General features: G+C 42.5%; 1 protein-coding gene across 3 annotated transcripts in view; it reads left to right on the top strand.

The window, feature by feature from the left end:
• The window catches only part of LOC135222243 (titin-like), a 156978-nt gene that overhangs the window by 72598 nt on the left and 69570 nt on the right, over positions 1–14810 (top strand). For all 3 annotated transcript variants that reach the window (XM_064260376.1, XM_064260371.1, XM_064260365.1), the window contains exon 4: positions 13804–13922. In XM_064260376.1, the coding sequence (XP_064116446.1) occupies positions 13804–13922 (119 nt within the window). The remainder of the gene's footprint in view (positions 1–13803; positions 13923–14810) is intronic.

Below are 14810 nucleotides of genomic sequence, written 5' to 3'. Positions count from 1 at the left end.
TTTGTTTCAAGATGAAGATAAAGGACTGAATATTACTAGGACTGTAAGAGTTTTTAGCTTACAATTGCGTTTTTTTCGACCATTTTCGGTAGTCAAAGTTGACAGAACGTGGTTTTTTTCTATTTATCGTGATTTATATGCAAATATTTCAAAAATGAGAAAAGCTACAACCTTCAATTATTTTTTTTGTATTCTACATGAAATTGCGCACATTTTCATATAAAATTTATGTAACGGCTAATTTAAAATGGTGCAAACATTACCACAATCGCACGTATGATTTTTTCGGAAGTTACCGCGCGGATTTAAAGAAAATGTTATTTTTTTCATAAATTCACCATAAATCGAAATATTGTGCTAGAGACTTCCAATTTGTTGCAAAATGAAGGTAAATGCTTAAATATTACTAAAATATAAGAGTTTTAGTTTACAATTGCGTTTTTCGACCATTTCGGTAGAGTCAAAGTTGACCGAAGGTTGAAAATTTGTCACTTATCATTTTTTATATGAAAGTATTTCAAAATTGATAAAAGCTACAACCATGGGTTGTTTTTAGTTGTATTGTGCATGAAATTGCGCACATTTTCATATAAAACTTTATGTAACGGCTAATTTAAAATGGTGCAAACATTACCACAATCGTATGTATGATTTTTTTCGGAAGAGTTACCGCGCTGACGTAAGGAAAAAGTTTTTTCATAAATTCACCATAAATCGAAATATTGTGCTAGAGACTTACAATTAGTTGCAAAATTAAGGTAAATGATTGAATATTACTAAAATATAAGAGTTTTAGCTTACAATTGCGTTTTTTGACCATTTCGGTAGAGTCAAATTTGACCGAAGGTTGAAATTTTGGCACTTATTGTTATTTATAAGAAAATATCTCAAAACTGATAAATTCTACATAAAAATGCGCACATTTTCATATATAATACTCCATGTAACGGCTAATTTAAAATGGTACAAAAATTATGTCAAAGTGACGAAATAATTTTTGAGATGTGTCACAGATACTTTTTAGTGCGGCAAGAAAGAAATTCGCGCTTGCGCGCCTGCGTAACGATTGTAAACAAAACAACACCTTGATCCGTGAACTCCCAGGATCCCCCAAGGCGCGTGATTCAAGAGTTTTCGGCTGGTAGGCCTAAAAGTATTTTTCCGCGAATTTTAAAAAAAAACTTTTGTATGTCGACGTAAAATACGTCCAGTTGGCACCCGAGAGACAAAAAATGTCGATGTAAAATACGTCCAGTCGGCGTTTAAGGGTTAATAGGAGGTTCGCTTTCTTTCTCTTTCCTGTGGGGAAATGAACTCGAGACTGATAGACATGCTGATGGATTTTCAGTCTGCTTGAGTTATTACCTTTTATATACGTCTCGTCTCTGCGACTTCTTAGAGAGGTGGAGACGCCCGCCCAGCGGAAGTTTTAGCGAGGAAACAAGTAACTTTTTCTGATGCTGCAGGGTAATGCCCTCATGATTATACTCACTCTGTTTGGAAGAAGTGAGAACACTTTCGTTTCCTGTCTGATTATGCAGTTCGGGATTATCTATTGGTAGTCTTATTTTATGCCTTTAGGGGATAAGTGCAGATTCAGGTTCTGGGATATGGACAGTTGCAGCCTCCTAACATACATGGAGAGACTTGGGACCAGCATGTTATATGATGGAGACGGTGAAGGGCAGTTGTGATTCTTTGTGATTGTCCTCCACTGGTTTATTCTCCTTCTTATAGCTTCCCTTGTCTTCAGCAGAGGTCTCTCATAAGTCTCTTTTAGTAGGAGATTGAATTTAGAGGGAATGATGGTCCAAGGGTAATTCTTTAGGAAGACACCCATAAGTAATTGGAGATATTCTTGGACATTTGGAGACTGAATAACAGTAAGTGTCTGCCCATATACTTGTTGGTTTTCTAGCATGGTTTTAGTGCCTTTCCAAACAATGGGCAGACTTGTGGTACACATGCAGAATGTATTCATTCCACTTACCATACATCCAGTCGTGCAAATTCCTTCAAAGGGTTTTTACTAGAAGGTATTGCTGTTCTGTGCACTTTGTTTGGGTTAGTGTGCAGCCTTCTGTAAGTTATGTCAGGGACTTGTTGCCCATTGGTAGATGGTGTCGACTTTAAGAGTTGCCCATTGGTAGATGGTGTCGACTTTAGGAGCAAGACACTTCTGATTAAGTTATTCAAGTTAGCCCACTCTGTCAACAGTATTCCAAAGGCCAAGGACCTGTTGCTTCCTCTGGCCCAATTTCTATGCTCTACATTGTTAATTCTTTATATCCCCATCCTTATCTATGGGGATGATATTTAATTATGCATGCTTGTCGGTCAAAATGAATAGGCATGTGCTGCTTGAAGATTTTAGACCGGTAAGAAACTTCCTATATGGTAAGGGTTTTTCCTCATTAGGAAACATGGCCTTATGGGTTATTTTCAGATAATCATGCTCAATTAATGTATGGTTTCAGCGTAAGAATTACGACTTACAAATAACTCTAATTAAATTTGTAAGTAATCCAGAACCAACTTTGGCTCCAGGACTGTAGGAGGGAAACTTTAACCAGGAATCGTCCATTTGGTTCTAAGTTCAAGTTTTGGTCTTTTCCCTCTGTCATGCAACACAGAGTTTAACTAGTCATTAACCTTCATGCAACAGAATGGTCAAGTACACCTGGTAAAACTTTTTAGATGTCAGGGCAGTGGAAAGACATCAGGATGCTTAGCAGGTTTATTCCTGGTCAGAAACAAAGTCTTTGTGGGAAATTTGCTGCTTTGAGTGAAATGAAACAACATATTGGTTTGATCATCCATCCTGTGGAAGGACAGTGTTTTAGCAATTGGGGATTCAGGAAGAACAGCTGCCTACAAGGGCCCTGACATCCATAAGTTTGGCACTTGGGTGGATTTAAGGAACACTCATTTAGCTTCCTAGCATGTAAATGAACAGGGACAGCCGAATGATTACTAATACTTTGTTGGCCCTGGGCTTGAGCAGTGGATGTTTCCTGAAATTTTGCCTAATTCAGACTCATAGGCCTGCCCCTTGTATCTACTGAATTCGATTGAGCAATTTCATGTTCAAGAATTGCTTAGTCTCCTGTAGAGCCCTTGTAGCCTCAGGGGAAAACTTTTCAGAATTTCCAATGCTCTTGGTAGATTTCTCATTCTTCCGTTGAGAAGAAATCAACTCTACTACAACTACACAATTCCATACAGTTCCATTGACGTAGGCATCTCTTTAACTGCTTGGAGAGGTTAGAATGTCCCCTCCCAATAATAAGATTTTTAAGTTATCATAGGATCTGTCCTTAATTTAAAACTGCCATGGCCTGGGGTCAGAAGCAGTGGTCTGTGTGTTGCTGAGGGTACCATTCTGGAGGAATTTTCAGCACTGGAACCTTGTAGACGTCAATATTTTCTGTTTAGAGGAGATAAAACTCTTCACTGTCTACTTCGAAAGTTATCGTTCCATACGTACTTTCCTCAGTATTGCATCAAGTACTTTTAGATCTTGCTGAGGACCAGCACTGTAAGGTGTTGAGATTGAAGCCCCTTCATCTCTATATCAGTCTCTCTCTGGAGTATCGATGAGGGTTTAAACTTTATCTGAATTTACTGTAAAACCTTTTATTTAGCTGTGGTTAATAAGTAAATTTGCTGTCAACACCCTTCTTTAAGCTGGTGTAAGGGAATGCTATTTTAGCTTTCTGCCTAAGAGCTGAGGGTGATGTTAAGGCTATGCTTTACAGTTCCCTGTAAGAATTCCAATCTAACCCCTTGTGGGGGGGAGGGGGCAGGGAAAGAGGAAACTTCTCTATCCTGTTGGCCATTTAAATTTAAAGGTTAAACCTAGAACATTTTTATCATCCTTTTAGAGACCTTGAACATCTTTGTCAAAGGTAAATGAGGAAGAGGCAAAATTAACCTTTGGTTTTGTGGTTTTAAGAAAAACAGATGTTGTGGTCAAAGGTTAGCCTGGAAGAGGCAAAAATCAACCTTTTGTTTTGTGGTTTTAGAAAACTTAGAATGTATTTGTGAAGGTTAAGCCTGAAAGAGGCAAAGTTAACCTTTTGTGTTGGGATTCTTATAAACTTATAACGCCTTTACCAATGGTTAAACTTAAGGCAAAGTTAACTTTTGTTTTGTGGTTTTAGAAAACCTAGAATGGAAGAGGCAAAGTTAACCTTTTGTGTTATGATTTTTAGAAACTTTGTCAAGGAACACAAGGTCCTCTTTGACATAATGGATAGGCTAGTGTATGAGAACTAGCTCCATATCTTCTACCTTATTGAAGTTAAACATTCATAATGTGAGCAGCAGTTGCAACTTCATTTAGTGTTCAGTCAATTTGTCGCTCCAGAATAGGATTGATGTGTCACAGTAGAAGTACAATTCAGTTTTTGCCTGATCACTACCTTAAGTATACAGAATTGTGTTTGAAAACAGTAAAGCCCTTAATCCGCTACTAGTAGTGAGTAGTCTTTTCTTGAACCGAAAAAGAGCAATTCTTTAGGCTCTTTTGATTAAATCCCTGGGTTTTAATATTTTGAGGAGCGTGAAGGTACGAATTTTGTATAGGAGCGTACCTTGATATTGTAAAGGTATTCATTTTAAGTGACTGTCGTTTGATAGGGCTTTTGGACCCAGGCACAGGGGTCCCTCATACCGCTTGCGTTTCATGCTGGCTGAATCAAAGCGGTTTTCTATTCAAGGCTACTCTTTGCTGCATACGTATGAGAGCCTTGCTCCCTGAATGGTGGTAGTAAAATGCACCAAGGATTCCAGATCAGGTGAGAATGATTTGGGTTTTGTATAAGAAACCTTTAGCTCGAATGGCTGAGCGGAATTTTGTCAAGCTGCACTACCCGCCATCCTCTTCTTAATGTGGGAATCAGCTAATTTAACAGTAGGTAAGATTCATCTCCAATACTAATATAAATTTTCATAATAAAATTTATGTATTTGGATACTTACCTACTGTTAAAGTAGACCCACCCAGCCTCCCCACAACTTAGTGGGCTGTCAAGGAGAATTCTGACAAGCTAAAACATTCGAAACACACCTGGTGGAGAACAGGTAAACTACACCGACTCGCCTAATCAGTGGGGAGATATAGCTAATTTAACAGTAGGTAAGTATCCAAATAATAAATTTTATTATGAAAATTTATATTATTGAAAATACAGCTGTTTCTATGTCTGAATTTATGTAGTCTTCTCCATTCGTCTTACAATTATTTCATCCGGGTGTAGCTGGTGTATAGTTTCCTAAGGACATACTACAAAGTTTCCTTGTCTAAGACAACAAGAGAACTTTATATGTCTTAGGAAACTTGAAATACCAGCTACGCGCTGAAGGAAAGAAGAATGCAGGACGAACAGAGAAGACTACTACATGAATTGAATGCCGTAGAAAGAGCCGTTATTTTCACTGCCTCTGCCCGTCGGAGAAGGGCTCTTCTCCTTATTAGCATTTCTGGGCTCAGCTGTGTCGCTCCGTGAAATACGTTCCTTTAGCGCTATTTCTAAGGTAAATTATTGCTAAAATACCAGAGAACTGCTAAATTGGACATGCCAGAATATTCTGACTCGCTCACCCTTCCTAAAAGGGTGTCGGTATGAATCTGGGGCGAGTGCAAAACACTACCACAGCAGCCTCTCCAATTAGCCTTTTCCACATCAAAACCCCTTAGAAAAGGGGAGCCGTGCTACGGCATATTCCCTGCTACCACGAAGGTAGCGTCAGGGTCGACATTCCTTTGATAGCCTTTAGGAGAGCTGCACGTTATTTTTGCGTTCTTTTTTTATCTGCCTTTTTGGCTTATGTTTGTTAGCTATGGATCATCAATCTGCCCCCCCATCCAAGTTAAGTACTGGTTTTTTGTTCGGCACTATTTAGGGAGTGATTTTGACCCTTGTGGTCCTATTATTTAGGGTTTTGTCTGGCGTCGCCTTCGCTGACGAGGCTGGGCGCCACCATTACGCGTCTCTTTTTGGTGTCGTTTCGGTTTCGCGTGGTCTTCCATACTTCGTGAACCGAGTTGTATATCAGTGCTCTTATTTCCCTTTTCTTGGATGGCAATTTTTGTCGATCGTGTATATGCTTGTTTATATTTTTGTTTATTTTGTGCTTTCCACGGGGGTTTCCTTTCGAGCACGTGTCTTTGTTTCGTGCCTCATCGGGTACCCACCGTTATAGTTTTACTACTTTTCATTATGATTTTGTTTTATTTCTTTTTCGTTATCATGCCTACCTCTGCCGTTCGGTTTACTTATATCGTTACGGCATTAGGCCATTCCGGTTTTGTCCTGGTTAGGGACATCCTTATTGGGTGGCCATACCTGGCTGTTTGGTATTTTTTTAGTTTTGTGTTCATTTCCCTTCCCATGTTCCCCCCCCCCCCCCCCCCTGTGTTAGTGCATGATTTTACATTACTTTTAAGTATTTATTGTTTATTTGTGTATGTTTTCCTTTGGGTGATCGTGTCGGCTAGCCTACCCCTGCGCCTTCCTCGCAATCCAGTAATCACGGGGAGCCGCTGGGTCACATGATCGTCACCCCTACCGACCCCTCCCCCCTTTTCCCCCTCCGTTCGGGGCCCCCACTGAGTGGGTGCTTCTCTCGCTCAGGTTGTCGCTGACGGATGACCCAAGTCTGCGGGGGGTGTGAAGGGGGGCCTCTCAGACCTTAGGTTGGTGGGTGTCGCTTCTCAGCCGACCTTCTTCGGAGTTGGCGGTAGTCTGAGCGTGCTCGGCTTCTCCCGCCTCTGAATGTTTTCACCCGCCCGCCTTAGACATTCCCTCCCCGCCCATGGCGGGTTTTCGTTCCAGCCTCTACGGCTTCGTCGAGGGTTTTGTTTTTGGAAGGTTATACCTTCTTAGGCGGAGATAATAATATAGAATTATTATTTATTTATTGTTTCGTTTTATTAGTTCTTTGAACCTCCAGGTTCATTGCTGCCTGGGATAGCCCGTTGCTAGCGCCTTTGTATTTGATTCTCCCTGATCGGGTAGCTTCAATATGAGGTTCCAGGTTACCCGAAATGTATTGTCCTCCTGGCTACCACGGTTCTGTGTTGATTTTTATGCGCTTAGCACGAGTTCCTGGGATGCATATTTTTATTTAGTCCGGGTCACTCCGGCTCAATATCATTTTTCCTTGAGCGACTCATATCTTGTTACATGGCGATACTCATGTATCATTATATTTACAGGCCACCCAATGTCTGGTTCCCGGCTGTAATGCCGTCCTCCAGGATCCTTGTGGGCACGATGTTTGCCGGGGCCATGCCCCCTGCGCTGTGCTGTGAGAGAACTCCGTGGTATGGCATCATGAAAACTGCTTTAATTGCTACGAGTTGGTAACTCTTGTTACTTCTTCGGTAAGTCACCCGTTCCCTGTGCCTCTACCTTTAATGTGGTCTGTGTAGTAATATTGTATTTTACTGAACTTTTAGCCCTATCGTCTCCGATAGCATAGTAAGTTAAGCTCAAGGTTAACATATTTTATTTCTTACAGGCGGATCAGTCTGCAAGGGATGCTGCTCTCTCCACCCTCAAGGCTTGGGTAGGAGGGTTTGGACGGAATGTTGGGAAGTCGAAACCTTACCTCCTTTCCCAGGACATGGCGGCTTTAATCTTCCCGGCAAGGAAACAAACCGCCTACGTGGTCCCAGAAGTTGCAGCTCCCATAATTGATACTATTCAAGAACTGGTATCGCAACAATGATATGGGTATTGGTAAGAGCGTTGATGAGGCTAGCCTTCTAAGTCCTCAAGGTCATTCCTTGAGTACTTCTAACTCTTCCTCTCCTTCTTCTAGATCATTCCAGGGTTTCACCGGGGGTTTGCCTCCTTCTAGGTTGCAACCCTCCTCGGTGATACCTAAAGTGAAAAAACTTCAGGCAAAAACACTGCATAAAAGAGCTTCAGTACCAAAAACATCATATGGCAACCTCCCTAAAAATGTTCTGACATCCCATACCGGAGATGCTAAAACCAGGCAGAAGTCTCTGTCGAAGCCCTCTAAACCAAGGTCAAAGGAGGGGAAATCTTACCATTCCCCTTCGAGCCCTTTACCATCAACTTCTAAGGGCCTGATACCTCATAAGGTACCAGAGGAGAAGGGGGATCCCTCTCCTGCTGGGCAGGACCTGTTCAACACGAATATTTTAAAACAGGTCACTAACCTAGGATCCTTAGTCAGTACTGTTACAGCAAGGTTTGAGGAGGTGATTAAGAGACTGGGCGCTCAGGAGTCTCTAATTGCGGGTCTTCAGCAGGGTGCAGCAGGTTCGGCCCAACCTAGTGCAAGGCCAGAGTATGCCGGACGGTTCCACTCTCCCTCCCTTTCATCCCAGTAACCCTTGGAGGGTAGCGAACTTCGCTCCCGTACATAAATGTGATGTTAACGATAGAAGGCTGCTGTACCCTTTCATCGGCTATGTCCGGCTTACGGAGGCTGCTCTTGTTAGGGAGGATAAGGTTCCAAAGGAAACTGTCATCCTTTCCAGGGACCAGGCTCAACATTCATGGGTCTGCAGTTTGGAGGAGTGGAACTGCGCGAACACTAGGATCACGGCCTTCAAGAGGCCCGTTCACTATGTTCATGACAGACGAAGAGAACCCGTTACCTTTTACAACTAAGGTGGCGGAGCTTACTCTTCAAGCAGTGACACGTGATGAGCCCATGCCCCAGCTTAGAGAAACAGACCCTACATCTCTGCTTCTTCTGAGCGGGGAGGATTTGTGGGTAGATCTGCTGGCAACCTTCTCTGTGGGGAAGCTTAAGCTAGATTGTGCAATCACTATGTTCAGTGAACGCCTTCCTAGGCTGTCGGATGCTCTAATTCAAACAGAGTTCGATGCTAGGTCACGTCTTGCAAGGTCTCTTAACTCATTAGTGATGACCGAGACGGCGGCTCTTGAGTACGCACAGGAGCCACCGTTTAAGGTTATCGCAAAGTCATTACTGTTGAGCATGCAATGCGATCTGTATGATTTTGCGGTGGCTAGGAGAAATTGCAGGAAGCATGTCCTATCCGAAGCTACGATTAGGCATGAACCGAACAAGCTTCTGGCTTCCTCAATTTAGGGCACAGATCTATTCCCGCCCTCGGTGGTTAACGAGGTTCAGCATGAGGCAGCACGCCTGAACCAAAGCATCAGGTTACGCTGGAGTATTCCAAATAAAAGGAAACCAGAGTCGTCGTCCTCAGGTTCGCAGCCAAGGAAGAAACAAAGGAGATTCCAACCTTTCCAACCAGCTCAACAACAATCTTTAGTCGTACCACAGCCTTCGACCTCCAAGGCACAGCCTCAGCATCAATTGGTTCTGTTGGCCCCGTCTCCTACCCAACAAGCTCCAACACTGTACGCAATGTCGCCTGCCTTTAACCCAACCTTTGAGTCTTAGGCATTTCAGCCTTTTAACAGGTTTGGGAGAAGTGGCAGAGCAAGGGGTTCCTTTCACCAACGTGGCGGAACCAGAGCCTCCGGCCGAGCTAGAGGTTCAGGAACAGGAAGAGGGACAAGACCCTCATCCTCTCAATGAGGACTCTCAGGTAGGAGGCAGGCTGTACCACTTTCGTCATCGTTGGGGGTTCAGCAATTGGGCAAAAAGCATGGTATCCAGGGGCCTAGGCTGGAGTTGGATCGAAGGTCTGCCTCCACCCAACACCTTCTATCAAGAACCAACACAGGAGTTGGTAGACTACTCCCAGGAGCTTCTCCAACAAAAGGGAGCAGTGTTGAGAACCAGGAAACTGAAGTTCCAGGGACGCTTGTTCAGTGTTCCGAAAAAAGGCACCGACAAGAGAAGGGTGATCTTAGACTTGTCCCGTTGAAACTTGTACATTCGTTGCGACAAGTTCAAAATGCTGACCATCTCTCAGGTGCGAACCTTACTTCCCCGTGGGGCCGTCACCACCTCTATAGATCTTACAGACGCCTACTATCATGTCCCGATAGCTCGGCACTTCCGTCCGTTTCTAGGCTTCAAATTAGGGAAGGAAGCCTTCTCCTTCAAAGTAATGTCCTTCGGGCTCAATATAGCCCCGAGGATTTTTACGAAGCTAGTGGAGTCGGTGGTGCAGGAGCTAAGGTCTCAGGGTATAATGGTAGTAGCGTATCTGGAAGATTGGCTTGTGTGGGAGATGGACAAGGACAAGTGTATGAAAGCCACGAAAAAGGTCATGACTTTTCTAGAACACCTAGGGTTCAAAATCAACAGGGGCAAGTCCCGCCTGTCCCCAGAGTCAAGGTTCCAGTGGCTAGGTATCCAATGGGACTTGGATTCGCATACTCTTTCCATTCCATCGGCAAAGAGAAAGGAGATTGCAAAGGCGACAAGGCAATTCTTGAAATCCAAAAAGACGTCCAGGAGAGGATCTTGGGCTCTCTCCAGTTTGCTTCCGTGATAGACGTCCTGCTGAAGGCCAAACTCAAGGATGTCAATCGAGTTTGGCGTTCGAAGGCCAATGCAAGGTTCCGGGACAGGCTTGCTCCGTTGCCAGCCATCCTGAAGAAACTTCTTCGGCCTTGGTCGAAGGCATCAAACTTGGCGAAGACAATTCCGCTGCAATTTCCTCCTCCGTCCGTAGTGGTGCATACGGATGCGTCTCTGACGGGTTGGGGGGGATACTCGCAGTACGAGAAGGTTCAGGGGATGTGGTCGACTCAGTTCCAGAAGCTCCACATCAACGTGTCCTGGAGGCTATGGCCGTTTCTTACGTTGAGGAAACTTCGCCCGCCAAAGGGGACTCATATCAGGTTGGTTCTCGACAGTGCAGTAGTAGTGCACTGCATAAACAGAGGCAGTTCAAAATCAAGCCATGTGAACCACGTAATGATAGCAATCTTCTCTCTAGCGGCCAAGAACACCTGGCATCTGTCAGCTACTCACCTGGCAGGAGTTCAGAACGTAGTAGCGGACGCACTTTCTCGCTCAGTCCCACTGGAATCAGAATGGTCACCGGACTGGAAGTCTTTCAAGAAGGTTTGCAGCATAGTACCGGGTCTGGAAGTGGATCTGTTTGCTACCGAGGCAAACCACAAACTCCCATGTTACGTAGCCCCCAACCTGGACCCTCTGGCCTACGCTACGGACGCTCTGACCATAGATTGAAACCAATGGCAGAAAATTTACTTATTTCCTCCAGTGAACCTTCTCCTGAAGGTTCTAAACAAGTTGAGGTCATTCAAGGGTCAAGTGGCACTCATAGCACCACATTGGCTGAAGAGCAACTGGTTTCCTCTTCTTCTAGAATTGGGTCTCCGTCCTCACTCTCTTCCGAACTCGAGCTTGTCACAAAAAGTACAAACGAAGACTGTGTTCGATTCCTCAGGTCTTCACAAAACCCTAACTTTATGGATTTCATGAAGTTTGCAGGACGGAGGGGTGAGGACATAGACCCAGAAAATATTTTGTTCTTGGAGTCAGACAAAAGGGAATCAACACTCCGCCAATATGATTCAACAGTTAAGAAATTGGCGGCTTTCCTCAATGCGTCCAATATCCAAAATATGTCAGTTAATGTAGCTTTCACCTTCTTCAGGAGTTTATTTGAACAAGGTTTGGCGGCTAGCACAATTACAACTACGAAATCAGCCTTGAAAAAGATTTTCCAGATCGGATTTGGTATCAATTTAACTGAGTCTTACTTCACCTCTATTCCGAGGGCTTGTGCACGTCTTCGGCCTGTACAGAGACCGTCGACAGTGTCATGGTTGCTTAACAATGTACTTGAGCTCGCTTCGGATACAGACAACTTGGTGTGTGATTATCAGTCCTTATTGCGTAAGACACTATTTTTGTTAAATCTGGCTTCCGGTGCTAGGGTCTCAGAGTTGTCAGCTTTATCTAGAGACCCAGGTCATATAGAATTTTTACCTTCGGGGGACGTGTTGCTTTCACCAGATCAGACATTTCTCGCCAAGAATGAGGACCCTTTAGATAGGTGGTCGCCGTGGAATATTGTCCCGCTTCCGCAGGATCCATCATTGTGCCCTGTGCAAACACTGAAGGATTTCCTTTCTAGGACATCTGGCCATTCGAAAGGCCCGTTTTTCATTAGGGAAGCTGGGGGAACCATTTCTCTAAAGGGCATAAGGCAACAAATTTTGTATTTTATAAAGAAAGCTAATTCAGGATCATTTCCAAAGGTGCATGACATCCGAGCTATTGCAACAACTATTAACTTTTCAAATATATGTGTTTTGATGATCTTAAAAAGTACACTGGTTGGAAGTCACCCTCAGTTTTTAAATGCCATTACCTTAAGTCCTTGGAGGCTCTTAAATACCCGACAGTAGCAGTGGGCAGATCAGTGTCCCCTGCTACAGCATGAACAATTTGCAGTGGCTTTAATTTTTCCTCATTTTCTTTCCGCCAGCCTCATTAACAATCTACCTAAGCTACCTCAGCCCATACTATGATGTTCATATTTAGTTTAAGTTTTATTTGTACATATTGTTATTGTATTACAATTTAAATCTGTATTTTTGTAACTGAAATTTATATACATTTTTAGCCTTTAAATATAGTGTCTATTAAGGCTATGATATATTTTTATACTGTGTATCTTAGTTTATTATATTCTCACATTTTTTAGTTTTTCACTTTCAACCCTTTATTTTTGAATTGTCGTTTAACTTACATGTCTTTAGCTTGGTGTTTTCTCTGGTACAATTTCATGGTGCGACACGGCTGAGCCCAGAAAAGGGATTTTGACGTAGGAAAAATCTATTTCTGGGCGAGGAAGCCGTGTCGCCCAGTGAAATCCTACCCTGTCTTTCCCACCCTACTTAGTCACCAAGCTAGAATGCTATCTGCAGGTACGTCGACCCTGACGCTACCTTCGCGGTAGCAGGGAGTGAGCCGTAGCACGGCTCCCCTTTTCTAAGGGGTTTTGATGTGGAAAAGGCTAATTGGAGAGGCTGCTGTGGTAGTATTTTGCACTCGCCCCAGATTCATACCGACACCCTTTTAGGAAGGGTGAGCGAGTCAGAATATTCTGGCATGTCCAATTTAGCAGTTCTCTGGTATTTTAGCAATAATTTACCTTAGAAATAGCGCTAAAGGAACATATTTTACTGGGCGACACGGCTTCCTCGCCCAGAAATAGATTTTTCCTATGTCAAAATCCCTTTATTATGAAACATAAGTTGCTCCCAAGAACACATGGAAAACCTATGTATGTATTACTGTATATACCTTTATTGCAACAATGTCATTAATATAAGAAAATGGGCTTTGCAATTTGCAATCCAGAATTGCATTGGTCTATTTTGATCATGCATTTCTTCATTCTTGTTATTCTCATAAGTTTCATACATGTTAGTCAGTAGGTAATTCAAGATATTGTAAATATTAGCCTCATGCAGTATTTGGTTTGGATATTCTGAACGTAGGTTTACCCTGTATGGGGGTAGTGCTGTTAGTGCACCTCATGTATTGTGCAGTAGGGATTATTTTAGGTTCTTTGCAACATCCTTTTGGCTCCTAGCTGCAACTCCTTTCATCCCACCCTCTCCTAACAACTTTTCTATTGTGTAAATGCAAGGTTTTCCCTTTTCCTTTTACGTAAAGCTTTCTACTTCCCATAACCCTTTCAGTGCTGAGTGACCTCCTACGTCCCAGTGCTTGGCCTTTGCCCTAAATTGTATATTCCCTTCCATTCATTGGTTTAGTTTTGCAGGACATGGTACTGCATACAGTACACCACTTTTGCTTTTTGAGAAAGTTGCCATACTACAAACACTCGTCACTTTTATTGTCTTAAAATTTTGCACACAGGCCTTCGAGGGTGACCCTTCAAACCCCAGAGTTTGTGGAAGGTCTCCATTTTACTGACTTTGATGATTTTTCGCTGATGCCTCCTCCTTCAAGTACATTATCTCGGCAAACTCCCAGAAGTAAGTCCTGTGGAATTTAGTTCTTTTTACAGTGTTCCCCTGTATTTGTGGGAGATGTGTACCAGACCCCTGCGAATACTAGTTGAAACCCCTATAAAGATGCTTTAAGCTGCCTATTTTGTTAGATAAAACTCAAGAAAAACCCACTAAAAATGTTTATACCTGTTTTTTTTTTTTTTTTTTTTTAAGTTTATCAGAAAAAGTGCATTTTATGATGAAATTGATAAGAAAAAAAAAAAAAAAAGAATTTGTGGGTATTTCTCATAGAAAAATACCGCGAATATGTTAATTTTCCTTGAACAATGCGGGGAAATGTTCCTGAGAGAAATCCGCAAATGTGTGAGTCCGGAGAGCGAATACAGGGGGTCCACAGTACAGAGGGCCCACTTTAGTGGGTTCTTAATAGTTATGATAGGATTGCTAGAGTACAGGCAGTCCTCGGGTATATAAATGGCTCTTAGAGTGCAGTAAAACCATAGAATAAGGTTAAATGCGCCATACACCGAGACTACCATAACCTGGTGACTGCCTGTATTTATGTACATAATGACACTGACAGTTTTTATTCTATAGAATGACTGGATCATTAAGAAGTCTTTGCCCACATCTAAAGCATACTTTGTGGTAGTAAAATGTGATTTTACTCTTGGATTTAACTCTTGCTGTATATGTATTATTTTTAAAATAGAATACTGGTTTTCGTGTTGTTTTGAAGCCATCTTCAATTACTGTACTTTGGTGTCTGAAATTTTGAAACTGTAAAATTAGTCGAAATGATGTGGTCAATTTGAACAGAAGTTTCTTTACTTTCATAAATAAAAAAGAAAAAATACATATAATATATCTAAATAATAACAGTTTGTGGTGTAGAAATCACAACTCGAACAG

This window comes from Macrobrachium nipponense, chromosome 20 (assembly GCF_015104395.2).
Source record: "Macrobrachium nipponense isolate FS-2020 chromosome 20, ASM1510439v2, whole genome shotgun sequence".
Taxonomy (NCBI): Eukaryota; Metazoa; Arthropoda; class Malacostraca; order Decapoda; family Palaemonidae; genus Macrobrachium; species Macrobrachium nipponense.
Note: the sequence above shows the minus strand (reverse complement) of the source record. Positions and strands in the feature narration are given on the sequence as shown.